This window comes from Pezoporus occidentalis, unplaced genomic scaffold (genome assembly GCF_034315485.1).
Source record: "Pezoporus occidentalis ecotype Australia unplaced genomic scaffold, CSIRO_AGI_Poc_V1 ctg33, whole genome shotgun sequence".
NCBI lineage: Eukaryota > Metazoa > Chordata > Aves > Psittaciformes > Psittacidae > Pezoporus > Pezoporus occidentalis.
This window is the reverse complement of record NW_026915268.1, coordinates 3598938-3626034: the sequence shown is the minus strand read 5'-3', so window position 1 is coordinate 3626034 and position 27097 is coordinate 3598938. Positions and strand designations below refer to the sequence as shown.

General features: G+C 42.6%; 1 protein-coding gene across 2 annotated transcripts; it reads left to right on the top strand.

Moving 5' to 3' along the window:
* The first annotated feature begins 1909 nt into the window (after positions 1–1909).
* Positions 1910–27097, top strand: PANK3 (pantothenate kinase 3). Of its 2 annotated transcripts, none has more exons than XM_062629197.1 (7): positions 1910–2197; positions 11664–12016; positions 13782–14035; positions 15087–15263; positions 16775–16898; positions 19223–19348; positions 19649–20721. In XM_062629197.1, exons 1-7 carry the CDS (start codon positions 2170–2172, stop codon positions 19769–19771), a joined length of 1185 nt encoding a protein of 394 aa, XP_062485181.1. In that variant the 5' UTR covers positions 1910–2169; the 3' UTR covers positions 19772–20721. The 2 variants fall into 2 exon arrangements, with proteins under 2 accessions (XP_062485181.1, XP_062485182.1); XM_062629198.1 differs by lacking the exon at positions 19649–20721 and adding an exon at positions 20730–27097 and having other exon boundaries at positions 1911–2197.

Genomic DNA, 27097 nt, shown 5'->3' with positions numbered 1-27097 from the left:
ACGTCTGGCAGCACTGGATAGCTCATTTTACAGCGAACATTCCACACTGCAGAGCTGGGTGACGGGCAGGAAATGAAAGACTTTATTTTACAGTCACGGTGTATATTTATTTATGAACAGGCACAAGTTAACTTCCAGGTAGCAGCTGAATTCTGGTATCCTCTAACATGCATGTAAATGCTTGTTTAAAATTTCAATAGTGAACTACATTGCAGTGAAAAACCACAAAGCCACAGCAAAATTTCCTCTCTTTAAGAAAAACACACGGGTATTTCCACAATTACATGCAGCTCACAGGAAGAGAGAGGTTCTGCAGCCTTGTTAATACACTCTTCCTTTAAAGGACAAGAAGTAATCCTTGAGAAGACTTCAGAGTAAGCTTTCCAAATACAGATGCTTCAGGAAGGAAAGGTGATAAACCAGAGATGGTATCCACATGAGAATTTTTCGTGTAAGGTTCTGGATGAAAAGTAAAAAGAAATCCTTTTATGACTGGTTTCAGAATGACACCCAACAAAACACTGCTCCAGGCAGATGCAGAACCCCACAGTGGGGCAGCTGGGCTCCCTCATCCTGCACAAGGGGGACAGCATGGGGAGCAAAGCTCTGCTGGACCTCCTGAGCAGGGACTGAGGACAGGGCAAAGCAAGGGTCTCTTGGTATGGAGTGAAGGTGTTTGTGGTACGTGTTTAGGGGCAGCGGGGAACCGGCGATGAAGAGACAGCGGTTCCTGTTTCTGTGCAATGGGTTGGTGAATAAACCACCGGTTCAGGGTTTAGACTTCTGTTGAGTTGTGAAAGGTGGCTTCAACAGAGACTGCTGCTGACGCACAGCTCCACACACTTCCAGGACAGAGCTGATGCCTAAATCCTGCTTCTGGACCACAGCTTGGGATGGATCAAACACCCCAGATCGCTGTGATTGATCTACAGTTACACTTTATCAGCCAGAAGGAAGGGTGGATGGATGGCTGCTCCATCACAAGCGGGCTCCCCCGGCTGCCCACAGAGCAGGCTCCACAACCCTCATAGCATAGCATTAAGTGTCAGCCTGTGATTGCACTGATGAGGAAACGCTTCCCGAGGACTGAGGTTAGCTGTGGAGTTACTGGAGTCCCGGCACCGGCAAATAAGAGGCTCCATTTCCTAAACTTGTGGTGCGCAGCGACGAGAGCAGCTCAGGGGAAACGGCGGACAACCTGCCGCTGCCGGCCCTGTCACTGACACCGCACCCTGTGCTGCCCGTACCCGCGCAGCCGCCCACGGGGCGAGCTCCGTGGCGGCACTGCCCGGGCACCGCGGGGCCGCCCAGCCCCGTCCCGTCCCGTCCCGTCCCGGCCCTGGGTCCCCCCGCGGCAGGCGCGGCCGGGCACTGACGGAGCAACCGCCCCGCGGCCGCCTCACGGCTGCCTCTGCCCGCCCGCGCGCAGCGGGGACGCGCCCCGATTGGCTGGCGGGGCCGTGGGGTGACGCGCGGGCGGGGCCGCCGCGTTGCACGCCGGGAGCTGTAGGCGGGGCGCGGCGGCTCGGACTGCGGCTCCCGGCGGGCTTCGCGCCGCCCCGTGACGGGCTGGGGCTGGGGCTGGGGGTGGTGTCCGCGCTGTTGCGGCGCGGAGCGGGCGCCGCCGCGGCCCCATTGTGTGGCGCGGCCGCGGCTGCCCGGAGCCCGCCGCCATCTTGTGCCGTAGCGGTGAGCGCCGCGTCCGGGCCTCCGCCGGGGGCCCGAGCCGCCCTCCGCGCCCAGGCCCCGAACCGGGCCGCGCTCCCCCGGCTGCCGCCGTGCCCCGAGGCGGCGGGCAGGGCTCCTGGCGCGGCGACCCCGGGGCTGATGCCCGGCACCTCGCCGCCAGGCCAGGCGTGAGGGCCGCCGCCGGTCCGCGGCGCCTCCTGGCCCTTTTCCCCTCCCCGGCCCTTGTCCCCTCCCCGGCCCTTTAGCCGATGCCGCCGCTGGACGAGCCCTTGCCCAGGCCGCGGGCGTAGCGGTGGGGGCTGCCCACGCCGCTCTTGAGGAGGCGGGCGCCCGCCGCCCCTCGGCCACGGATCAGGAGAGCGAGGCCCGGCCCCGAGGAGCGGCCGCCGCTTCCCGCCCCATCAGGCGAGGGGCAGGACACCCACCCCCGAGCCCCTCCCGCCCCAACCGGCCGGCAAACCGTGCCGCCGCCGCACCGCCATGAAGATCAAGGACGCCAAGAAGCCGTGTAAGGCCGCGGGCTGTGGCGGGGCGGGGGACGGTGCGTGTGTGTGTGTGTGTAACCGGGTGCGGGGCCGGCTGGGCGGCTGGCTCCCGGCCGTGGGCTCGGAAGCTGTCGCCGAGGCGCTTCCCGCTCCTGTGCGTCCCTTTCTAGTGGGGCCTCGCAGCGGTTCGGCGCTGTTCAGCGCTGGCGTTGGAGGAACAGAAAGTCACACAACCTGTTCTGGGGATGGGTGCTGCCTTTGATGGAGAGGGCGCTTGGTCAGCGCACTGAGCACCTGCACTGGCGGCTGGAGCTGCCGCAGGTTGTTCTAAGGGCTAGTGAAAACCAAATATTAGGAATAATCGTGAATAACCGGGTACGAGTTTTTCATTAAGATACCCTGAATTCGCCCGTTTAACAAGCACAACTGTAACCCTATTGCTTACTGTTTATGATTTTGGAATACCCTATTTGTTTTGGCAGGCACACACGTGGTTCAGACTCAGGTGAATGCAAACAGAATGTCTAATACTACTGGTACGGTTCTGTGGGGAGGGAGAATTGGATTGAGTAAAGTTAGCCTACGTACAAACTGTTTTCCCAGTGTAACAGATACACAGCAGTGCAAGTCAACACAGCTGTCAAGCTTACTCAAGTGTAACTAGCAGAAAGGGATGCTCCACTGAGTTAGGCCATCTTTATTTTGTCATCATACTTAAAGGCTTATTTTCAGGGTGAGTTACCATATGGAAAAGATGGCTAGTCCGGAAGAGCTGGGCCTGCTGTTATTCTCAGTCATCTGACATGCCTGGCTTATGAAGAGCATATTGAAAGTGTAGATATTAAATACATTGTTTGAGCAGCACAAGAAGAAAATCCCCAAGTGTGTCTAAGACAGGAAGTATTAGTGTAGCTCTAGAGCTAGCTATAAACATTTGTTTCTTGTGGTATGTTAAAGAAACCCTAAATGTGCAGCTTCTAGCATGCAATTAGCCATCGCCTCATATTAGTGCAGGTGTGTGGAAATTCCCAAGTTGACTGTAATCATGATTATGAAGAGGACAGTTCAGACAGTGTTTGTTTCTCTGGTATAACATTTAACGAATTATATCAAGACTCTGAAGTAATCAAGTGGCTATAAGACATTATAGTGTTTGGTAATTCAGAATGGTAAGAGTATGGCTGTTTCTACTGTACAACCTGCTCAAGTTCAGAAGAGTCTTTGCTGGGCCTTAGAGGCTGTTTTCTGGAGTGGTGGATTTAAATAGCAGTGCCAAATGCTATCAAGAAGTTTCATCTGCTTAAATATGCTAAATTTGTAGTTGTACTCTTCCAGTTCTTGAACTTGGATTTTGCTATTGGCTTAATGATGGGAATCAGAAACAACTTGAACTGCGTAAGCAGTGAGGGGAAGGTTACGGTGTCAAACTGTGGTGTTTATTCCATCTTGACTCTTCAACATATTTTGAAGCCAGTGGCATTTTTGAAGGTAAGAGCACTTAGTACCTTAGACAATAAACCTTAAAGCCATTCTGCAGATCACTGCTCCTGGTTAGTCACACTGAAGTGGGAGAGCAGCTCAGTGTTTTAAGAGGAACAGATCCACAAGAGCACTAAAAAGTCTGTGGATGTTCAGGGCCTTTGGTGCCCGAGTACTGCTGTCAATTTGGTTTATGTGCTCAAGTTGATCTAAAAGCTGAGTTGGGCTTTCAATACCACTTCTAGACTGTTTAGATACAAATTATTTAGTTTAAGACAGTTGTAGATACTTTTCAGTAAAATTGCTGAGTGGATATACATTTCTTATGTGAAGCCAGTATTTAATTCCCTGTGCTGGAGCCACATTTGATGCAGGAGAAGAAGGGTTAATCATTATTTAACAGGCAGTCTTTAGTCTGTTGTAAGAGCCTGCAAAGTGGAGTTTAGAATACAGCTTTAGCCTACATGTACTTGTATCTGTGATGCGATTTCTCATGAAAGAAAGCATGATTGCACTGACAAAGTATCTTGTCTGTCATGAGAGAGGTGAGGGTAAAATGGAGACACCTCCACATTCAGAACTTCTGCTGTGGATACACTGCCCAGGCATGCTTGTGTGCTCCTCCCTTCCAGTCTTCACCTGGCTGATGCTGTGCCTACTTTGTTGTTGTAAAAACTGTGAGAAATGCAGCTGAATTTACGGCACAGGGCAGCTGGGGTTGCCTGTCTGAAAGAGGCTGCTTAAATTCCCTTTGCAGGTGTACTTGGTAGCTAGTGTAGCAGTGGAAGCTGTAGAGGTTGTGAAGTGTCCATCTTTAGAGGATCCTTGAAAAACTTCAGAGGCCTTCAGGTATAGGCAGGACAAAGCTGTAGTTGATCTCATCTCGTGTTGGCAGTTTTCCTGCTGGTGTGACAGAAGTTGGACGAGATGACCTCCAGAGGACCCTTCCAGCCAGTATTTGTGTGATAGCTCTTCTGAGGAAACGGGGAAGAATGGCTGGCAATTTTAAGAGAAACTTCCAAAGGTTACTTGGGGGTGGAGATGATAAATGTGAGAGCGGAGTGCCTTGCAGAGCTGCTGCTGCGTGGGATCTGTCTAAAGGGAAGAACAGAGCCACTTATTCAGACAGCTCTTGGTACTGGTGGGGCAGGCAAGGCACTGCTAGGAGGAGAGTGCCAGCGTGCTGTGCTCCTCTGGTGAGCCCTGCAGCTTGGCTCTGGTATAGACTGCTGAGGCACAGCAGGCACTTCTCATGTTTACTGTGCCGTGTATGTTGCTCTTAGTCTGGTGCTTCTAATTGTTTATTAAAGATAATTTGAGAACTAATGCAGGCCTTTCCCCTGTGGCAAATGGAGATACCTTCATGTGTGAAAGTGTGTAAGTAGAGATTTGCAAAATGCTGTAGCAGTATAGAGAAAAGGTGAAAACCTAAAGTTTATTTTCTCTAATGCGGTTTTACAGACATATGTAGTTTTAGTGGACACACTGATCTCATGCAGTAGAATTGGTGAAAAATATATTTAGGTTGCTGGGGAATAGCTTTGATATTCCTGTTCACAGGACTTGCTGCTTAGTCTTGTGGTATCCTACCATTTTCTTATTAGTCCTTGAAAGCTGAGTATTAGCCCACAGCAGATGTTCCAGGCTCTCATTTCACTGCAATTGAAAAATGTATTTCTAATAACGAGTTAATCCTGGCAGGCACAGTGTTTGAATGTGTTAGTGTTAGAGTATGCCTCTAAGCATGCTGTATCTCACTAGAATCAAAACACCTCTCCTCGAAGAGCCTCCTGCTGAATGTCAACAAAATTATCAGAATGAGCAAGGAGGGAGAAGCTGGTTTGTCTTGTGTTAGCTTTCCATGGCATCCACTTGTAGATGTGATAAACCTAATGAAGAGCAGTTACAGTAATTGCCAGTTAACACCTGACCTCCCACTGGCAGATGTGGCCCTTCTGTGGCATGATGAGAGGTGGCCGAGTGGGCAAGTGAAGTTTACAGAGCTTGATGGAGAAGTCCTCCTATGGGAGGACTGGGAGCATGTAATAGTGCATGTCAGGTAGAATTAACACCCAACTTTAATGTATCCAGCCCAAATCTATTTTGAGCAGGACTTGGGATATTTGAACCAAAAGCCTGTGACAAGACTAGTAAAGCAGAGACCCTCTCCAGTGAGCTGAGGGCTGAGGACACTTGATGTGCACCTTTGCTCTGTTGAGGCTCACAGGCACACATCCGTGTAATACGGGCACAGCAAAGGCCACTTGCTACCTGGCCACAGGGTGAACCCCACTTGATGAAGCAGTTCAACATCCTTTGATGCGTTTTTACGTGGACCATCACATATGGTAGCTGCCTTAGACTGCTCACTGATTTAGGTGCTAGTTTATCATTAAGTTTTACCCTGCTGTGTGCAGATGTTTCAGGGAATTGGCGGAAGCGTAAGGGTATGTGCGTGTACATAGAAAAGAACTCATTTGGAGAAACGGCAAGGTACATGTAGTTCATGTTTATAAACACTGTGTAAGTTATACTGTGTTCAGTATAACTTTTTTATAGTTAACTTGTTTGGTTTGTCAGTAATCAGATAAGAATGGGATCAAGGTTGTTTTGCTATCAAAGGCTACATACCAAGCTGAATTAGAAGATAAGTTTTGTACATCAGAACTGAGAATAATACATACTTTCATACAGTGATGCTGTGCTGCAGAAGTGAACTTTTATTGTCATTTTATTATTATTTTCCTTTCTTGTATTTTAAGCCAATATGGAATCATGAACTGCAGCATGCTTTGACAGTTGTTCCCAAGCTGTGTTTGTACTTCAAGTGCAACAGTCTGGAGGCTTAATAATACATAAGTATTCTTACAAAGATGACACAGAACCTGGTAGCCGATTCTCTGCTGTTACTGACAGTTCTGAGATAATACTTTTATGTTGCAAAGCTCCCTGCTTGAATTAGGAATCAGTTACTCTTCTTCAAAGGTTAGCTCTTGATAATCTGATGCAGGGTTGACCCAGACTGTTATATTATCTTACCGTGAAAAGGAGGTATTTTAAAGGTGTTTGTGTTTCAAATGTGTGGTTACATTCATAGGAAAGCATCCACTAGAAACTGTTTCTCAGTCTTTAGAAGCTAAATACAGATTGTGTTAAATGGAAGAATCTTATGCTTGACTGAAAAAGGGAAGTAGTTAAGTCTGAGTGTGTACTTCAGGCAGCCTTGGGTCCAAACGGGTGTACAAAGTCAAAATACTTGTATTTGGGCTGGGTGGAGAACTTCAGAGGTCCTCTGCTCTGCTGAAGCAGAACCCATAGGAAAGAAGACCACTTCAACCTTTGTGCTTGTATTGTCACAAGAAAGACTTTTTACTGTAATTATTTCCTTTTGGCCTATAAAGACCTTGTATGATAAGATAAAAGTGACCTTAAGGTTGCTGCCAGAAACTACATATGCTAAGAACTTGAGAAGTGCAAACGCAAGAGAAGAAGGCCTCCCTGTGTAGCTCTAACAATTAATTTTAACAACAACCAAGAGCCATCAGCATGGGATTTATTCCTAGGCAGAACTGCTACATGACCACAGCACGATGTGACAGTACTCTTCCCTGCAGAAAGCACTTTTCCATGTACAGAAAGCAGTTCTAGGGAATCCTCTTAAACATCATTGTTTTACCTCTGAGCAGATTGCCTCTCAAAGCCGTCTTCAGGGCATGTACAGAACAATCCGTTGCTTTATAGCAAAGATTCCTGGTTAGACTGTGTCTAATTAGGGACCACAGGGGCTGGTGGCAGAGCTGGGGAGTGATGGAAAAGCTGGATTTGGAACTAAGGAGGTTAGGTATTGTGATACTTGTTTTGCTTTCCTGTTGGAGACAGTTTGATGTGTGTGAAGTATCACATTAAACCATATGGATTTTGAATCCCCAGTTTATGTTCTACTTTATGTATTTGTCTCTTCTCAGTTATGTATCCTTAAAGAGAGCCTGGTGTGACTTCCTAAAAGCAGAAAGCATGTTTTTGCAGCAGTTTTACGTAGCCTATCCAAGGCAATTGGGTTTGTTGAGTAAAAAAACTCAATTCCTGTGTATCTTCTTTCAAATTGCAGCTGACCTCTGCAGAGAGGAGCTGATCTTTGGAAAGACAGGGCACTGCATTTGTTGTGTCAAGAGCAGTTAAATTCTCAGCAAGGAATACTTCTGAGCTGTGCATCACCTGTTGTAGTGTGTTATCCCTAGGAATAACAACAGTTATAAAGAGGGAGAGCTGAGAAAAGTCTTTTAATGACCAAATTCCTTTGGAGCTCTGGGAAAGGCCCAGTTTAATGCAGGTGGATTGACTCTCCTTATGAACTGAAGCTGTGGAATGGTGGTTACCGTTGTGCAAGTCCTCAGACCTGGTGTCTGCAGAGCTATAAGCTTGGGACAAAGGTTCTGCACTTGGTTTTGGTCTCATGCAGGCATGTTTCTTTAACTGGGACTGCCATAAGCATCAAGCTGAAGTATGGGGATGTTTTTTTCCAAAAGGTTGTGCTGCTGTCATTCTGCTAAATCTCTCACTCGGCGAAGCATGACCCACAGATATAAGTGTAAAATACTTTTAGGAGAATTATTTAGGTATTCTCAGCCCAAGGTACACGCCATGCTATTTTTGTCTTCTTCCAAGGCAGCTTTCAAATACAAGATTGCCTCAGAATTAATTTTTTCATGGAGTCGAGAGACTGTACCAGCTACAGATGCTGCAGATATCATGTGTAAAAGTGAAAACTCTTGTGCTTTGAACATGCCGTAAAAAGTAGCAACATCACCTTAAGCACACACCCCCTGTCACAGCACTTCACACTAGAACATGTCACCCAAGGCTCTGTCCAACCTGGCCTTGAACATTGGGAGGGATGGAGCATTTACCACTTCTCTGGGCAACCTGTGCCAGTGCCTCACCACCCTCACAGTAAACCTTATCTCTTAACCTGAACTTCCCTTGTTTTAGTGTGAACCTGTCACCCCATCTCCTAATGCTACAGTCCCTGATGAAGAGTCTCTCTCCAGCATCTTTATAGCCCCCCTTCAGAGACTGGAAGCTGCTCTGAGGTTTCCATACAGCATCTCTTCTCCAGGCTGAACAGCCCCAACTTTCTCAGCCTGCCTTTGTGTGGGAGGTGCTCCAGCCCCTGATCATCCTCGTGGCCTCCTCGGGAAGTGCACACAGAGTATTCCAAGTGGGGTCTCACTAGAGCAGAGTAGAACTGGATGATCTTAAGGTCCTTTCCAACCCTAACCATTCTATGATTCTAGAAGCAGTGTGCTCATATATGTGTTGTAAAGTGATGCACCGGTTCCTTGGATGTATGGCATGACTTAAAGTGGGTGTGTCGTCTTCAGCCAAGCTGCTGGAGGGGAGGACTCGTAGGAGACTCGGGCGTGCTCTCAGTATATTTTCTGAGTAGTCCTCTGTCCTCAATCTGTCAGGGGCCTTATTTTAACCCTGCAAATGAAATCACTTTCAGTAACTGGAAGAGGATCTGATGTTTTCGCATGGGTTCCTGTTTTCTCCGTTCCCCCTTGCATCCAGATGGGGTGGATCCTGAGCCAAGATCCACCCAAAGGCTGCAGCAGTAGTAGGAGAGTTCACAAGTTTTCCATGTTGCGTCCACATACAATTACATTCTAGCTCTCTAGAATCAGTGTATTTCTAGTATTTAAAGGTAAGTGGAGCATGGATACATCTTCTATCCCTGTAGTACCAAAATTGCAGCCACTGTTCAAGTGATTATGTACTTATCATCTCAATGTATGTGTATCCCCTTCTCTGTCTGGAAAACAAAGTGGTTTTATTTTTTCTGGCTGTATCTGTATACAAATCAGTCAGGAGTGGCTTATGTACACAGGAATCCTTATAGAATATCTTCCTCTGGGTTGCCTATATAAGGAGTAAGTCGGTAGTCTGTGTGCCCAGATGCTTGTCAGAACTCCTCCACTTTGCAAATGAAAGTTGAGCAATGTACTTACCAGCCAAGTCTTGACAGATTTTCAATAGAAAAATGGGAAACTTCTTGGGGTTTGGCACAGAGGTGAAAACTGACCTATTTCTTCTGTTTCAAAATCCTTAAACTGCTGTTAAGAACATTCAGTTATCACAGCAAACTGGTATTGTACAGGATCCATTTTCAGCATAAAACATGTTCTCATTTGAGTTAAGGAATAAACTTCCTTACAGTTCAGCTGTTCTTGTTTTTTACTTTCAATACAAGATTTATAAACCTGAAGGTTTTCAGAGATGTGACTAATGCTACATTTGCAAACCCTTTTGGATCATTTCACATGGAATGCAGTGGATCATCTGACAAGCAGGCATGATTTGCACCATGTCTTCTTTAAGCTCATCACTTCAACTTTGAGCTGCTTTTTCCTTCCTCCTTGTTGTGGAAGACCAGATCCTAGTTACTCAGTATGCCCTACTCAGTACACTAAGCAGGAAGAATCCCAAGTATTTTAGGTAATTCTTGCCTTGCTGTGTCCTAGTTAGATTCTGATTGACTCCTACAGACACTTTCTGTTCTGCTGGATGAATCAGCTTCTCGTCTTCTGTTTTGGTCTTGTGACATTGCTTATGACAAGGGGCTGAAACTTGGTGAGATGGCTTCATAAATTACCAGTTAGTTGTGGTCAGACAGTGAGATGACAGATGTTCCGATGGGCAGAGTCCTGGTGCAGAGGAGTCGGTTTGCAGCTGTTAATTCATGTGTGACTTCATGCTTAGTCTGACGCTTAGATCTCAGCTTTATAGAACAGATATCAGGTTTATAGTTTCTTGTTTCCCACCTGGTGCTAGATTTTTACTCACAGAATTTATGCTTGTATTTCAATTTAGTTTCTCAAGATGAGTAAGGTTACTGACTCAGTCTTTCTTGTTAACAGCTGACAACATTCCCTGGACATCCATTCCTTAAAGTTGAGGCAACTTCTAAGTTTCCGTTTGCTTTAACTTTTGCACTCCTGTTGTAAATGAATACAGCCAGACTTGACTCAACATGTTAAAGCATTTTGGTAGGCCCTTCTTCTCAAGGATAGGTCCCACTGGTAATGTAAATCCAACAGTTACATCTTTTTCATGATGACTATGTTAACATCTTTTTGGTTTTGTTCCTGAGCTTCATGCTTCTATAGTATATGAATTGCATATGAAAAAAATAAATTGGAATTCTGCAACCAAAAAAAAATAAATTGAAATTCTGCAACCAGCCAAACCACCCAGCAAGTTATAGTAGCAATTAGGAAATAAAAACACAAGCTTCCCAGGTGGATGCTCAGGATCTTATTTAAACTCACAAATTCAGTTTTAAACCCTCTTTCTGGGAGCTGACAGTGGGGAAACTCTCAGATGAAAATGGTGTCTGAGTCTCTGTTTCACCATACATAATAAGAAGATTTATTGATACAGGCATATTCAGATCATGGTCCTAGATGACATAACCCATATAATCCCTGTTAAGAATTGCATTCATCCCACAAAACTGACAAAGTACTTGTGGCTTTGTGTTGGTTTGTAATACAGAAATTCTGCCTTCCTATCCAAGCTACAAAAAAAGAAAATTGGACCCTAGATTCAGTAATCCTGATTTTCTGTGTGCTACCAGCTGTGTGTAACCTGCTTTCTCTCCAGTATGCATTGCAAGTCTTTGTGCTAAACTGTGTCAAAACTTATTTGGGGAGTGAAGGTTATTGTAATCCTTTATTCTCTGTTTGTATGAAAGATATGGGGTACTTTGGGGAGCTTTTAGTTGGGCTTTTTGAGTACACGTGACAGCATTTCAGTGTTGCTCATTTTTCCGTTTTTACCTGCAGCCATTGGGAATTTCAGTCATGTAGTGGAAATAGAACTAATTCTGTGTTCCTGTGGAGGTTTGTTGTTAATGTCTTCTTTGTTGAAAAGTGTAGCATTGGTTTAGTCTTAAGTTAGGTGCTTTTGCTCTTTAGCAGAGCTAATCGACCCATTCTTGTATCTTCACAGCTTTCCCATGGTTTGGCATGGACATTGGGGGAACTTTGGTGAAACTTGCGTATTTTGAACCTATTGATATCACTGCAGAGGAGGAGCAGGAGGAAGTTGAAAGCTTGAAGAGCATCCGCAAATACCTGACTTCCAACGTAGCCTATGGATCCACCGGCATTCGAGATGTCCACCTTGAGCTGAAAGACTTAACGATTTTTGCTCGAAGAGGAAATTTGCACTTTATTCGATTCCCAACTCAAGATTTGCCTACTTTTATCCAAATGGGAAGAAATAAGAACTTTTCCACACTACACACGGTGCTGTGTGCCACCGGTGGTGGCGCTTACAAGTTTGAGGAAGACTTTCGCACAGTAGGTAGCCTGTCTTTCCTTTTCCTGAAGCTGCTGCTGAAAGCACTGCTGGGCATGGTTAAAATAAGCAGTATGCTGAAAAATTGGAATGCTCAAATATAATTAGTTACTCATTTGTTTTCCAGTCTGAAGTATGATAATCTAGAAATATGCTTTCTGACCATAATAAACACGAAGATCTGATGCTAACAGCCTATTAGAAACTTCCACGAATGCAGTGAAATGCAGGATCCTCTGGAAGTTAACTGGGATTTTTGATGGGAAATGGGCTTAGACTTGTGAGGTGCTTGGCTCACTGTGGATTTTCTTTCCTAAGCAGTCTTTGCTGATAGGTTTTCAGTGTTTGTGGGTGGGATTATCCTCATTAATTTAGACCAGTGCAGTGTTCAGAGGTCTGTGACAAAATGCCTGTCTCAAAGACAGTCTTTTTTCAGCTGCAGAGTGGTTTGGGGTTTTCCTGAGGTGATTTGACTTCTCTTGATGATCATAAGTGATCATTTGGTTAGATGCAGTTTCTAGGCGAAGATAGTTGTTACCAAGACTCTTACCACAGTATGCAGTGAGCCCATGCCCTGGTTTTAAAGTGGCTGCAGAACTCTTGTGCTTTCAGAGACAAGACAAATCAGTAGCACAAAATGTTTGGTTTCAAAAAAATCTGCTGCTATTTCTGTTCCTGTACCAGTCTTGCATTGAGGTGGTACAACTGTTTGTGGGTAGGGTCACAATTTGTACAGAACTAATTCATTATAAATCCCCACAGAAATATTTGATGTTCAGTTCCCTGATCTGCTCAGCAGTGAGGCTTCTCAGTCGTGTCATGGCAAGAACGGCTGAAGCGCCCTGGGGGATGAGGCGGGGACTGACAGTGCTGTGGTCTGGTACTGATGTCAGTCAGCAATGTGCAGTCCAGTCTGATTGTGCAATTCCTAATCTAGCAGCTGTGGGCTGCTCTCTAAATGTGAGCTTACCTGATTCACAGAGAGACTGGGTGCTTCCCCTTAGATTAGCTGCCTAATTGCACTCTTAACTGTTGGAACTCTGTGCTGCGGTAAGGGAGAAAGTGTGAGCGCTCTCTGAAAGCTCAAGAGTTCAGCTGGTTTAAGTATCATGTGAAATTACAGCCTTCCTGGAGTCCACAGCACCTGTTAAATTGTCTTTATGCTTTAGGAGAGATCAGCAGTTTAAATATCACTTGCAAAACTGAGGAGGAGCCACAATGAGCCTGAAGTCCCATAGAATTTCTGCCCTGTGGTTTTCTTACCATCTTGGAGTCTTAGTGAAGTTGTAAAAATATTTAGTATGATGCCATTGAGAGTTTTGTCCGCTGACATCTTAGAAATGACTGTTTGACATCTAAGGAGACCTTGAAAAGCTGTGCAGGTGTGTGAGTTTCATCATAAGATGACACTTGGTGGGGCTTCTCTGGTGTTTGGTGACTTATTTTCATTTAGATTGACGAAAAATGTGAATTTTTCAATGGATTAGTGTCAGAGTATCTCAGAAGTTATCTCTGGACTTACCAAAGCAGATATTTATTCTGCCTGTCTGTTATTGATTGGAGTCTCAGATCTAGATTTATAGTCAGAGTCATTTGCTAACTGATGTATTCAGAATTCACCTCTGCATTTTTTGTTGGCTTTATAGTGGGATTGAAGCTCCTGAGCAGCTTCTTAAAGTTAGGCAGTACAAGTACACTCACAAATCTGTAGCATGTTTAAGCAATGTTAGAACATGTTGACACTGTCTCTTTTCTCTTTTACCACAGATTGGAAACCTCCAGCTGCACAAACTGGACGAGCTTGACTGCCTTGTAAAAGGCTTATTGTATATAGATTCTGTCAGCTTCAATGGGCAGGCAGAGTGCTATTATTTTGAAAATGCCTCAGATCCTGAGAGATGCCAAAAGATGCCTTTTAACCTGGATGATCCATACCCATTGCTGGTTGTTAACATTGGTTCAGGAGTCAGTATTTTATCGGTCCATTCCAAAGACAACTATAAAAGAGTAACTGGAACAAGGTAACTTAATGACCTAAGTTGGAGTTGTTACTCTACAGAGCAATCAGCCTTCTGTTTTCAAAGTGGTTTCTGTCCCTGGCTCCCCACACCTATCCCTTCTCTGACTCTGTAGCATGGAAAAGTATTTATCTTCAGTTTACAGCTGCATTCAGTGAAGTCAGAAGCCCATTCCCATAGTTCTGTTATTGAAGAGATTTGGCAAGTATCTTATCAGTTGATGAGTGTTGGACATGCTCTGTAGTGAGAGCTTTACAGGTTTTCTCCCAGGTTTTGAGAATGTACCTGGTGAACCTGTCTTTCTCTTGCTTCATAAGAATAAATATGTCTACACGTGTTTTACAGTTAATGATCAAGGATCAGTCAGTGTCAAGATGTTGGTATTTAGGGAATTTATCTCTAATTAAGTCTTCCAGCATACAGATTGAGAGTTTAACTATTTGTTAGCTCTTATTGTATAGTTAGCTTCTTGTAACTAACTTACATGAATGTTATAGAATCATAGAATAGTTAGGGTTGGAAAGGACCTTAAGATCATCAAGTTCCAACCCCCCTGCCATGGGCAGGGACACCTCACACTAAACCATATCACCCAAGGCCTCGTCCAGCCTAGTCTTGAACACTGCCAGGGATGGAGCATTCACAACCTCCCTGGGCAACCCATTCCAGTGCCTCAGCACCCTAACAGGAAAGAATTTCCTCCTTATATCCAATCTAAACTTCCCCCATTTAAGTTTTAACCCGTTACCCCTTGTCCTATCACTACAGTCCCTAATGAAGAGTCCCTCCCCAGCATCCCTATAGCCCCCCTTCAGATACTGGAAGGCTGCTATGAGGTCTCCACACAGCCTTCTCTTCTCCAGGCTGATCAGCCCCAACTTCCTCAGCCTATCTTCATACAGGAATTGATTGAGAGCTGTTAGTGTGGTGAACCTTAAGCAAGAAAGCAGAAAGCTTGGTATGGAAGTTGGAGGGCTTTATCTGTTTTGTTAGCTGGATGGAAATAGTGTTTCGTCTTTGATATGAGGAAGTAACTGTTGTTTTTTCTTCTCAGTCTAGGTGGAGGGACCTTTCTTGGTCTGTGCAGTTTGTTGACAGGCTGTGAAAGTTTTGAAGAAGCTCTGGAAATGGCCTCCAAAGGAGACAGCACACACGCTGACAAACTTGTTCGAGATATTTATGGAGGAGACTATGAAAGATTTGGCTTGCCAGGGTGGGCTGTAGCATCCAGGTAAGCAAGAGACTTCTTTGTTGCTTCTTTTGCTGGTCTATGGGAGGCTTCAAAACCAAGACTTTAACTGTTAAGACAAAGAAAATTGCTTTCAGCAAACCTCTCCTGTAGTTAAGCTAAATGTAGTTATCCTAAATGTATGTATCCTCAGTTTTCCACAAGATTTAAAGCCACGTGCAACCTGCTAGGTAGGTACTGAAGAAAGTGTATGAAGAGTGGATGTCATATACAGCTTCACATGAGTGAGAATGTGAGGTGATCACATATACAGCTTCATGTGAGAGAGAGCGTGAGGTGATCATAGGAGTGGCAAGACCAAACTGCAGAGGTGCCGTGGTTTAACCCAGCAGGGAGCTAAACAATACATAGCCCCTTGCTCACTCCACCATCAACAGCAGGATGGGGGGAGAGTTGGGAGGGACATGGGTTGAGGTTTACAGGACAGAAACAGAAGGGAAAATAATAGTAATGGTAATGATGAAAGAATTAGAACATACGAACGAAGTGATGCGCAATGCACTTGCTGACCACTCAAGATTTATTTCCATGGGGGAAGGTTATTGGTGATGTTACAGCTTCTCTACCCTTAAGAAATGTAAGAAGAATAAACTTTGGGAGTGAAACTAATATATGTATAAGAGAGTTCATTAAATTTTTGCTTTTATTCAGTAATAAGAGGTCTTAATTCCCAGTAACTTAATTCTCCCTCTCCAGCCAGCTGAATCCAGGCCTGTTGAGAGAGCATATGATAAGAGGTCTTAATATATGCAGACTTCACACTTCTAGTCAGTACATCTTAACTTGCTCTGTATATAGGTGCTTGTTATTCTTGTTTACTTTTAAAGACTCTTAAGATCTTTAATGACTTTTTGAGTTTTAGAATAGTCTGAATTCTAGTTCTCTGAACTGACTTAGGTATGGCACAGAGTCCTTAGTGGTAAAATGCCAGGCATAGCTATGGATTCTTGTCATTATTACTATATGTAAGAAATGATCTACCGAGTATAGTAATGAAAATTCCTTTCTCATCCAGAACTCTTCATTTGTACAACCGAAATTGCAGTCTGTCAGCTGTTTTATTTTCTGTTTGAGGTTTGTTTTTCTATCAATAGATATTGGATAGATACTGTGAGGAAGCAAGCATGAGGAGTTGGTGGTTTCACCAGTTAGACTTAGACATTGACTTAATTTACAGGAACTAGACTTGGAGAGTAGTCTTGCATAAGAATAAGACTGCCTTTGCTGTAGATGGCTCTTTGTGGAAGTAAAGCAATCTAAACAGACATATTTTGTCAGGGGTCGTTATTGTAATAAGATTAACTGTTTCCTGTGAAGGAATAAACACGCATGTTGTAGTGGCATTTGTCAGATTGCTATATTTAATACAGGCTTAAAAAAGGAGCTACTTAAGAACAAACATGAGGCTTAAGTTCTGATATAGCATAAAAATTATACTCTGAACAAAGGCACATGAATCACTTTGTGCTTAATAGAAATTTTTCCTGTTCTAGTTTTGGGAATATGATCTACAAAGAGAAGAGAGAGTCTGTCAGCAAAGAAGATCTTGCAAGAGCCATACTGGTCACCATCACCAATAACATTGGGTCTATTGCCCGGATGTGTGCAGTAAATGAGGTAAAGCCTGACAAGGAAATGATCTGTCTATAGGTCTGTTATTTGGTTTCAGATTAAGTTCCTTCTAAAATAATGTATCCAAGAACAAGGAATTGGTTCAGAATATTTTGATTGTCTTTGGAGAAGTGGAACAAGGATATCTAGGGGAAGCTGATAAGGAGGCCTTCAGATGAGCTTTGTTGGGAAATGGAGCCCGCAGCCTGCACATAAATGAGGGAGCAGGGGAGCACAGGGTATTGTGATGAAAGGCCTTGAAGTCTCCTTGCAAAAGCAGGATGATTATGGGCCCAGCTTACGTCTTTTACACTGACATACACAGCATGGGATACAGGAGGACCTCTAAGTCCTGGTTCTTATGAGGGCCTATCAGGACTTCTACTGGAAGGTAATATGGCAGATCACAAGCAAGCCATACTTATAGGTGTGCTGGGGATGTTTTTCTGACAGTGCTAGGCACACTGACCAGGCAAGCATGGTGCTGGACCTGCTGTTTGTGAGTGAAGAACTGGTCAAGGGTTTCAGTTACAGCCTTAAAATAGTGAGAGTTTAAAGTTTTGGGAAAAGTAAAGACTACAAGCAGCAGAATGGAGACTCTAGATGGACTTGAGTAGAACAGGATGCTAGTTCTGGGGGAATTTTGGAAGCAAGATGTTGTGGGAGGTTTTCCTAATGTCATAAAGAGCCCAGAATAGCTCACTGATCTTCCAGGATAGCATCCTCATAGCAAAAAGTGGTATACAGACTGGCTAGGAAGTAGCACTACAGAAAAGAGGAGTGTGCTGGCAGTTGAACTGGACATGAATCAGCATGGTGAAGGCTGACCTTTTACTGAGGTGCAAGGACATAGCCAGCAGGTCAGAGGAGGTGATACTTTGGGCATGACCTCTTTCTTTAGGAATACTCCTCTTTCTTTAGGAATAGAAGATATGGGTGTCTGAGCACCAGGGGTTTCCTCATTTGTTATCAAGAAACTGGATAAAGTGAGGCTTAGTAACAGCTTTCTTAGAGGAGACTGAGGGTAGCTGTACCTAGAGCTTTGCTTAAAACCTATGGACATGGTAGTCTCGGAAATACCAGCTTGTCACCTGCAGTGACCCTCCTGTTGCTTAGGAGCAGACAAACTAATATCTTTTTCTGGATATACCATATACCCGTTCTCCCTCAGTTCCCTTCTCTGTCTTTCTCTCATGTTGGTCTTGGAGTAGAAAGTTAATTTTGTGGTTTTTAAGTTAATTTTGGCTTTTTGGTTTATGGCAAATTTGATAACAATAGTTAAAATGAGGATGAAGTTGAAAGTACATACTAATAATCTGAGTCTGAGGCAAATGTAAGCAATGTATATTTAAGGGTGGGGGTAAAGCAGTACAAATCAGAACTCAAAAACTGCACAGAGCAGCTTATTTCAAGTTTTTTGGTCTAATTCCAACTATGTCACATAACTGCAGGGATACATAAACTTGTAGCTTGAACTGATGTATAAAGATAAAAAGCAATGAATTATTTCGGGTTCCTCCTGTAGAGCAGAATTATGTTTGGGTGCCTTAACAGCGCGTTTGCTTTGTCTTCACTGTGGACTATTGAAGATGGGGAAATGCAAGTGCATGTTAGTCATTTGACTGCAGGCCTGCTAGTTTTTGTTACTTGGATATGAGCATTCATCTAACATTACTAAGTGCTTATTTAAGCACTAATACAATTAAATGTTTTGGTTCTTGCTCTCATAGCATTCAACCACTGTTTAATGTTGCTTCCACTTAATGTTGGATTTCTTTCTGTCAATGGGGAAAATTAAAATTTTTTTCATGTTTTTACATTTCACTTGATTGCAATTCACAGCTCACTTCTAGTGTTTAAGTCTTGGTCTAATGTTATGCTGAGGTAGATTGAGGTCTGAAGATGAAAGAAACATCTGTTATGTCTTACTGTCTTCGGCTTCTTTACAGTGCTGCCTTGTTGCATAAGGATCAAGCAGCATTGTACAGGGCTATGAAGGCATTGAGTCTCCTCTACTAAATACAAGTGCTTTTCATTCAATTTTACTTTTAGCTAGGCTGTTTCTTTGGCTTGATTACTGCAAATGCTCATGTAATTTGAAACACAAACGCTACTTCTCTGTAAACTAGGTCCTTCAGTTCTTGAGGGTTCCATGGTTTTTCCTTTTCCCCAAGTAATGGTGTGTTGTAAAGTCTGGAACTTTAATTGTGGGTTGTTTGGGTTTTTTATTTCCTTGCTGGAGACAGCCTGTTCTTTTGTAGCTTAGTTTTTCAAAGCTGTGTTAAACAGTGAAAAGACTTAATCCTTTGCTGTTGTTCTTTTCTTTTCAGAAAATCAACAGAGTTGTGTTTGTTGGCAATTTCTTACGTGTGAATACTTTGTCAATGAAGCTTCTTGCATATGCACTGGATTACTGGTCAAAAGGGCAGCTGAAGGCCTTGTTCCTAGAACATGAGGTAAGCTTTGGTTCATATATCTCTATGTATTGTGTCACCCAAAACGCATGTATTGAGTAGCTCTCATGACTGTAATGTCCTGACACACCAAGTTCTCAGTAAACACTGAAAGTCAGAGGAGGTTGCTCACGCTGTGCTGGTTCTGTGGGGACAGCGTGCTCTGCTAGAGAAGTACTTAAGTTGCTTTGTGGTATCTTGGTTCACACTATATATCTTCAGAGGAGGACAAGAAAATGCTGAGGTCTGTGTCAAGGTTCAACAGTCTTTCTTTGGTTTTGGGTTTTTATTTTCACATTGGAGAGAGATCTAAAACACGGGCCTTTGAAATACTTCCATTGTTCTAAACTGAGCTTGAGCAACGTCCCAGAAGTCAAGACTGCTTTTAACAAGGACTGCTTTCATACTGTCACTGATACACCTTGAAGTTGTTGTGATTTTAGGTTCTGAGAATAACCTGCTTTTGGGCACGTTAATCTAGATCTAGTATCCGTATATAATGCATCTAGATCAGTATGTAATGCTGAGAGACTTGGCCTGTTTTGGTGAAAATATAGGGAACCAGCATTAATTGCAGGTGCAACAGTTGGGAGACTTGTAGCTTCTTGGCAGTGGGGTGGCAGGTTTTGTCCTCAGTTTGATGGTTTGCAAATATAACAGCAGTACATCTATTCCCCTTCAGTGGATTCTCACAACTGTTTTCCTTTCCTGCTTATTCTGAGGCTGAACAGTAATCTGTCTTGGCACTAGTGGCTGCAGTAATAGCTGAATAGTGCCTTGGTAGTTCTACCCCTTCAGATTTGTTTTGGGTAAATTTTAAATTCCTGCATTTGGTCAAGTGTAGATTCCAGACACCTAGGTATTTCATAGTTACAGAGACAGGAAACATCCTGCTTCCCAAGAGGGGGAAAGTAATTCCACAGGAGAACACGGTTCTTTATATGTAGGTTAAGCATACACCCCAAAAATAGTGCTGCAGTGTGGATGTAATACTTTACAAAAGACTTGCAGTGAAAGAAACATTTGACTTCTACCTCAGGAATAGTGCTGCTCCTGGGTATTGAAGATCCTTTGGCAACCAGAATAGGCACCTTCTCTAGGAAAACCAAACCAAAGTTTGTTTCTGTGCTTTAGGAGTCACTTATACATGTCTTAGAAGTTCTGCAGTGTATGGGGAGGCTTGGGGTAAAATCTTCTGAAGTTAAGCTAGAAAGGAAGGGTAAAATGTTCCACAAAGGTCTACAAAATTGTTATGAAAGATAGCTGTTAAAAGTGTGTGGTGGCTTCCTGTAGCATTGGTCCATTGGCTGCTCTGTTGTCACTGAAGTGTGATTAGTGCAGAATTTACTTTAACCTGAAACCTTCTTCTGTTTGTTTTGAACAGGGATACTTCGGAGCTGTGGGTGCTCTTCTTGGGCTGCCAAATTTCAGTTGAGATACCAGATGTCACTACACTGAACTATTTTCCACCTAAATGGCACGTGTTTATGGCAATGGGAACTAAATCTGGGGAGGGGGGAATTAACTAGCAGATTTTCTGTAACTGCTTTTACGAAGTGATTAGCTACTGAATATTGCTATTATGAGGAAGAGGGTTTCACTCTGTTGGGCATTGAAAAGTGAATTGTTTGAGGATATCGTTTATGTTCTTTGGTACATGTAGCCAGTATTGAACTTTTAATATGCAATACATACTCTGAAAGCAAGCTTCCAGAAGAAGGAATGCCAAACCTTAAAGTGCTCAGCATGAAAATGTTGCAAGTTTACTCCTGAGGCTTTAGGCCCAACAGTTCTGTATATATTTTCTTTAGTTATACTATATTATGAGCACAATTTTCCATATGTACTTGCAGACAAAAGCCTTTAAAAACAATAAGGTACCATCCACAGGATGAGGAAGACATAGACAACTGCTTCCCCCAGTAAGAATAGTTACTTTTATGTGTAATGGGAATAATGGTTTCATTTCAGTGGGAAGAATGGAAACACAAAAAATCAGCCAAAGCAGCAGATTAAGCAGTTGATGTTTTGAAGGTTTTGTGAAGGTACTCACCCTCTTCATTTCTTTGAAGATACAGCTGGTGTTTTGGGAAGATGCCCTCTATCTGTGGTGTGATTTAGTCAAGAGTTTAATGATTAATGATGGCAGGTTTTGGGGTTGAGTTCTGAGTTTGGTTTTCTGGTTTTGGTGGGGCTTTTATGAGGACATGACTTGTAAAATGCCTTCTGGTGGGGTTTTTGGGTGTCTCATCAATTCTGACATCATGCATCATTATTTGTAAAGGTACCACAAAGCCTGAGAGAACTGGAGAAACCCATATAAAATAGACTGCATATGGGACCTTCTCATCCTGATGCTTTGGCTCATTTCTGTGGAGGTTTGGGAAATTTCTGCCCCATCCTACTAATTTGAAAATATTGTTTCTCCTTAATTTTAATCTAACCAGATACTGAAAATGAAAGGGTGTTAGCTTGCTTTTGGAGTTGGAAGGTTGGTTTTGATGGTGGAGAACAACATCAGAGTTTGTATTGCAGCACCAAATGGACCAATATTTAGTGCACTTGCGGTATGGAGCCATTCATCAAATTGTGGCCTTGGGATAAAATCTGTTCTCTGGAACTGATCTTTGGGGTTTTCTCTATACTTTTCCAGTTGTGATTATTGTGATAAGTTTAGTCCTGGAGCCAGGGCATGAGATCTGACACTTACAAGGATATTCTACAGTCGTTAACTACATGACTCTGTGGACTAAAGAGCTCCCCAGTTTTATGGTACCATTTTAATGTTGAGTGTTTCCTCTAGGTGCATGAGGAGCAGTCATACTAGAACACATTCTTACCTTGAGGTTTAAGGTATTTTTAAAGCTGATTGCTCCAGTATTCCACAGCATGGCTGTGTTGTATTCACAGACCATCTACTTAGTGTGCTAGAAATCTGTGTGCTGTTTTCAGTCTTCTCTTCCTTTGCTTAAAATTCAAAGCCCCATGCTAACAAGTTTATTATTTTTAGTTCTTTTCTGTGGTGCTTTAAGAGTACAGTAACTTAGGGTAGCCAGCTCATGAAACCCAATGCCAGTTGCAGATGCAGTTCCATTCAATGTTGCTTTTCCTTGTACTCATTCTACCTTTCCATTGTGCTTGCTTTTATGTTTCATTTTAGACTTTTAAAAACCAAATCACACTCACAGTTAAACTGGTCTAAAGCTGAATCAGAGCACTTCAAACAAGAAGCTAATATGGTTCTTATAGAAGGTCTCTATATCTGCCATATACTGATCCTTTTAAGTTCCGATTGACTTTGGAAAGTCACCTGTATTTGGTTAGAAAATGCTGTAAAAACTTCATTTCCTGGGTGTTTTGACAGCTGCCTGAACATTTTGCAAACCACTTGCATATTTTTTTTTTTGCTAAGTGAGATACTTTCAGACACTACAGCTTGATTAGAAACAGTTCCTTCAGCCCATACTTATCACTACTTCTTGTTTTGTGATGCTGAAAGAGCTGCTCTTGAAGCAGCAGTTGAGCTTACTTGCATATTCAACCCGAAGCACATGCAGAAGATGGTAACATAGTGACCATGGTTAATTTAAACCATTTGAAGTTGATGTGGCCTAAGATACATTTTTTAAGTGAATTGTACAGTTAACAGAACAAATTAATGGAGTAATCCTTAAATAGCTGTACCATACAGAAACTACTGTGAGAATCAGAAAGCATGCCCTACCTCTGTTTCTTCCCTTGAGCTTCTAAAAAAAAATGGGCTTGCTTTTACTAGTTTCATCATCACAATGGTTACTTCATCACAAGAGCAACCAGAGAAATTGTCAAATCCTACTGTGAAGCCCAGGGTCCTGTATTTAAGCCACATCTTTGGATTTCATTTTCTCCTGATGTAGAACTTGTTACTAGTGTCTCTAAAGATTGACTCTACCACCAGTAGAAATGCTAGGCATCACAGAGAGTTGCAAGACAAGCCTTAAAGTCTTTTTGTCTAAATTTTCTTCTAATAGATTGAAAAGGTTTGTTTCTTTTATACAAATCACTCAAGGAACTGGCTTTTTCCTGATCTCTGTTTTTACTTTCACCCTTGCCATTTCTTTTCCTCAAAGCTAACTGGTTGGAGCAGCTTTAGAGTGAATTGACTGAATATGACGGGCTATAGTAGTGACCAGTTGAGGTTTTCTCAGGGCTACTGTTGTCTTTTCAAGTGGAACCACTTCTCTGGAGGAAAGTTGTGTGGTATTTCTTCCCAAGTACAATGTAAGGCTCACTCTGAATGCGTAATCCTTTTCAGCTCCATCAGTCATGTGAGTGCCTTTTCTTTTTCTCATGCAATGCCAATTTTGCTGGTACTAGTACTTTATTCATGAGCTTTCCTAACCAGTGTTGCTCACCAGAGAAATGGCAGGTGGTTGTTGGCCCTGGACGTGATCTCTTCAATCCAGTGTAGCTAGAGATGCCGGAAAAGCAGCATCAGCTTTCTGCTTCCTGTCCCTGGAGCCCTTATCTTGCATAATGCTTTTGCATTCTTTGGTCTCCCCACTCCAATTTGGTCTGTGTAAGTATTACACACAGGTTTTTTGTATCAGTTTCTCCCTAAAACTGATGCAGGCTTTTAGTCAGGTAAATACAGATTATTTCTGGCCAAAGAAGTTCCATTTTAGATGAAGCTATTCCAAGTTGGTATGATTGTTAAACTTAATCACTTGCACCTTTCTAGATCTCCTTGCTTTAACTGCAATTTGAACAAGAAGAGAACTTCTGCAGTACATTTTGAATACTTAGCAAGCTGGAATTCAGCATATCCTCAGCATTCTTTATTGAAGCTAGCAGAGGTTTAAGTCTAAACACTTCTTCATTCTTTTCAGTAAAGCCTCAATAGATTTTACAGTTTGGAGAGAAGCAGTGCTTGATAAACTTTCTTCATCTCAGAGTTTGGTCAAGATTTTCAAGGGATATTCGGATGTGACCTGCCTTTTGAAGACCTTTCCCCTCTCCCTAGCGTTCTGCAAGCAAGCCCCTGTGGGATTCTGCCAACACCTCCATTCATGGTTTGAGAGTTAGAGCATGGAAAGTGTATGAGACCATGCTGTCCCACTTTGTTGCAGGCTGTACATTAAGAACAAAAGTTCTCTTCTGGCTTCTCATAATGGGTTAAATATTTCTTCAGTAGTACTGTGAGATTCCTCCTTGTATTTGCGTTGTTGATAGTATATATGCAAGGTGATTATATTGCCTTTAAGGGTTGTAATGCTGACTCTTTGTCTATCCAGTATAGGTCTTCAGGAAACGCCTACTTCCAGAGAAGTTGCAATAACTTCTCATTTCTAAATGTTTCAGAATAACAGTCCAATTTTAACATTTGGAACTAACAGAAGTGTCTTTTATCTAGAGCAAATCTGTGCTTCTTAAAGACTAGATGGTATCTTTGGCATTCAGTTACTAACTTAGGTTAATGCCTGAATTTGCGGTTAACCTGTTTTGAAATGTCACTTTTGCTATTCACATGCTGGAAACTAGATAGTTATAGTCCTGAGGAAACGGGTTAGCAGAGGTGAAGGTCTGTTGAGCTGGTTGAAGTTGACTTTTTATCCTCAGTCCATTTACACACACAAGACTAGCTCTTAGTGTTTTCCTAGCAACAGGACTGTCTACATCCTTTATTTGGATTGTGTAGGCTTAAAACCCACGTAATATGTAAAAGTGAACAAAAATCTGTGGGTTAGATGAGAAGTCTTTGGCCAAGACCTGTAGGTCACATTGCAGAGCTGCGAACACACTTGCCACATCCAGTTCCTGATTTGGTTGTATTAACTTTTCCATTTCCCATTAACACACAGTGAGGGGGGCAGACTTAACACTTGTTGTGGATGAAATGGGTGATTAAGTCCTCAGACATGACCATGGGAGATCGAAAATATGCTTTAGCACAGTATAGAGGGAGAATTCCCTGCTTACATTCTTCAAGTTTTACTAATACAGTCCAAAATACACCACCGGTATTCTGTCATCTGTGATAAGATTACTAATTCTGGAAGTCTGCAATTAATTTGCTTAGTTTTTACTTCACACATGTAAAGCATATTAAATATTCTTAAAGCCCCACTTTCTGAAAACATCTCAAAAGATGCTGTAATGTATTTGTAATTATTAATGGGCTAATGGAATATGTTTGAGTAGTATAGGTTTGCATAACTGAGTGCCAAATCCTGCTCACTTTAGTTACTTGGGTAGATGATTCTCTTCAGTGGGGACTGTTTTAAAATGATGAGCAGGATTTGGCCTCGAGTTCTTATGCCTGGGGAACACAGTCGTGCTACTTTGCATATTCCTGGTGGTGCTAAATCTTCTGTTAAAAATAAAGATTCTAAATAGAATTTGTAAATAGAATATTTATGGCCTGGTCGTTTTGACAGACTGAAATTTTATCATTTGCAAATACTTTCTTGGCCTTATTTCAAGTTTCCCTTTTGTCTTTTTATTTAGACTATATGGACTATGTTTGTTAGTGTGGCAAGTCATTGGGAAGTTTGGCTTCCCGTACTGCTTTCTGTAACGTTCCCCTTGTGCATTAGGATACAGATGACTTTTCATTGCCAGATTACAGTGTTACCCTTCATCTTGGTTTGGTTTGGTAGCTGGTTGGACAAATAGTGTCAAGTAGAACATGACTGGCATTTGTTCCCTGCTAAAACTTCCAAGAAAATCAGTCATTACTGGGGGAGGTTGTTAAAAATGCAAAAATACGCATTGAAGATGATGTTTAAAGCTAGATGTGTTCATTAGTCTTGCCTGTAAAGCTGGAATATGGTGTGTCAGTTGCTGATCTTTGCTATGAATTGCATTTCACCATTCTTCTAGCATCAATTTAAGAACATTGTAAATAGAAGCTTTGGGAGGAGTTATTTTAGATTCAGATTGTGCCTTGCAAAAGAATTGAGCTAAAAGCCTAGTGAATTAGAAATTTGAGACGTGAAATTGCCACATCTAGAAGATGAAAATTAGTGTGTTGGTGTGATAAGATTTATAGGGCTTTGATAATCCTCACTTTTTTACATTCCTGAGTTTTGGCATTAAACAAAGGAGTATTTAATTTTCCATCTGCTGTCTTGTCATATTCAGGCCTTGTCATCACCAGCTGATATCTTCAAATACTTTAGTGAGTTAGCAAAACGAAATGGGTAAGTTTAGAAATTGGAAACCCTGGTAGGATAAAGTTCTCTGAAGAGCCATTTGCTTAAGTTGCCTTATTCTATTACATTGCACTCATGTTATGTCTCTGCTTTCTTGTTTACTGTTCAGACACTGAAGATGTGATGTACAAATACTGTGCTACAAATTTGTATTCATAAATTACTGCTCAATACCGTTGTGTCACCTGTTAATACAGCTCTTGTAAATGATCCCTTTCTGCCATCTCGAATACAGCTCTTGTAAATGGTTTAAATTATTTTTCTTTTCTAGATTCTCATTACTGAATGTACAGATCAGATCCCTTTAATAATGTCACTGAGGAATTTGATTGGGGCCCAAATATGGCCAATGCTGTAATTCATCCCATCAAAACTGTAAATAATTCTTTACTGCTTGTTTGCATGGATGAAGTTTGGATTCCCTTTACTTTGTGATAACCCAACTCCTCTGTGATGGGCCTACTTTTTACTGTTTCTTTTTCTGGGTTTATTACCATTTGTTCTGTGTGAATGTTGAAAAGTACTTTTGTCTTTTCCTAATAAATAATTTGAGATTCTT

What these genes read in the sequence shown, in the direction of transcription:
- PANK3 (XM_062629197.1), top strand. Translation starts at nt 2,170, where the DNA reads ATGAAGATCAAGGACGCCAAGAAGCCGT. An exon ending in CAAGGACGCCAAGAAGCCGT is followed by an intron (nt 2,198 to 11,663) that starts GTAAGGCCGCGG and finishes GTATCTTCACAG; the next exon opens with CTTTCCCATGGTTTGGCATG. An exon ending in AAAAGAGTAACTGGAACAAG is followed by an intron (nt 14,036 to 15,086) that starts GTAACTTAATGA and finishes TTTTCTTCTCAG; the next exon opens with TCTAGGTGGAGGGACCTTTC.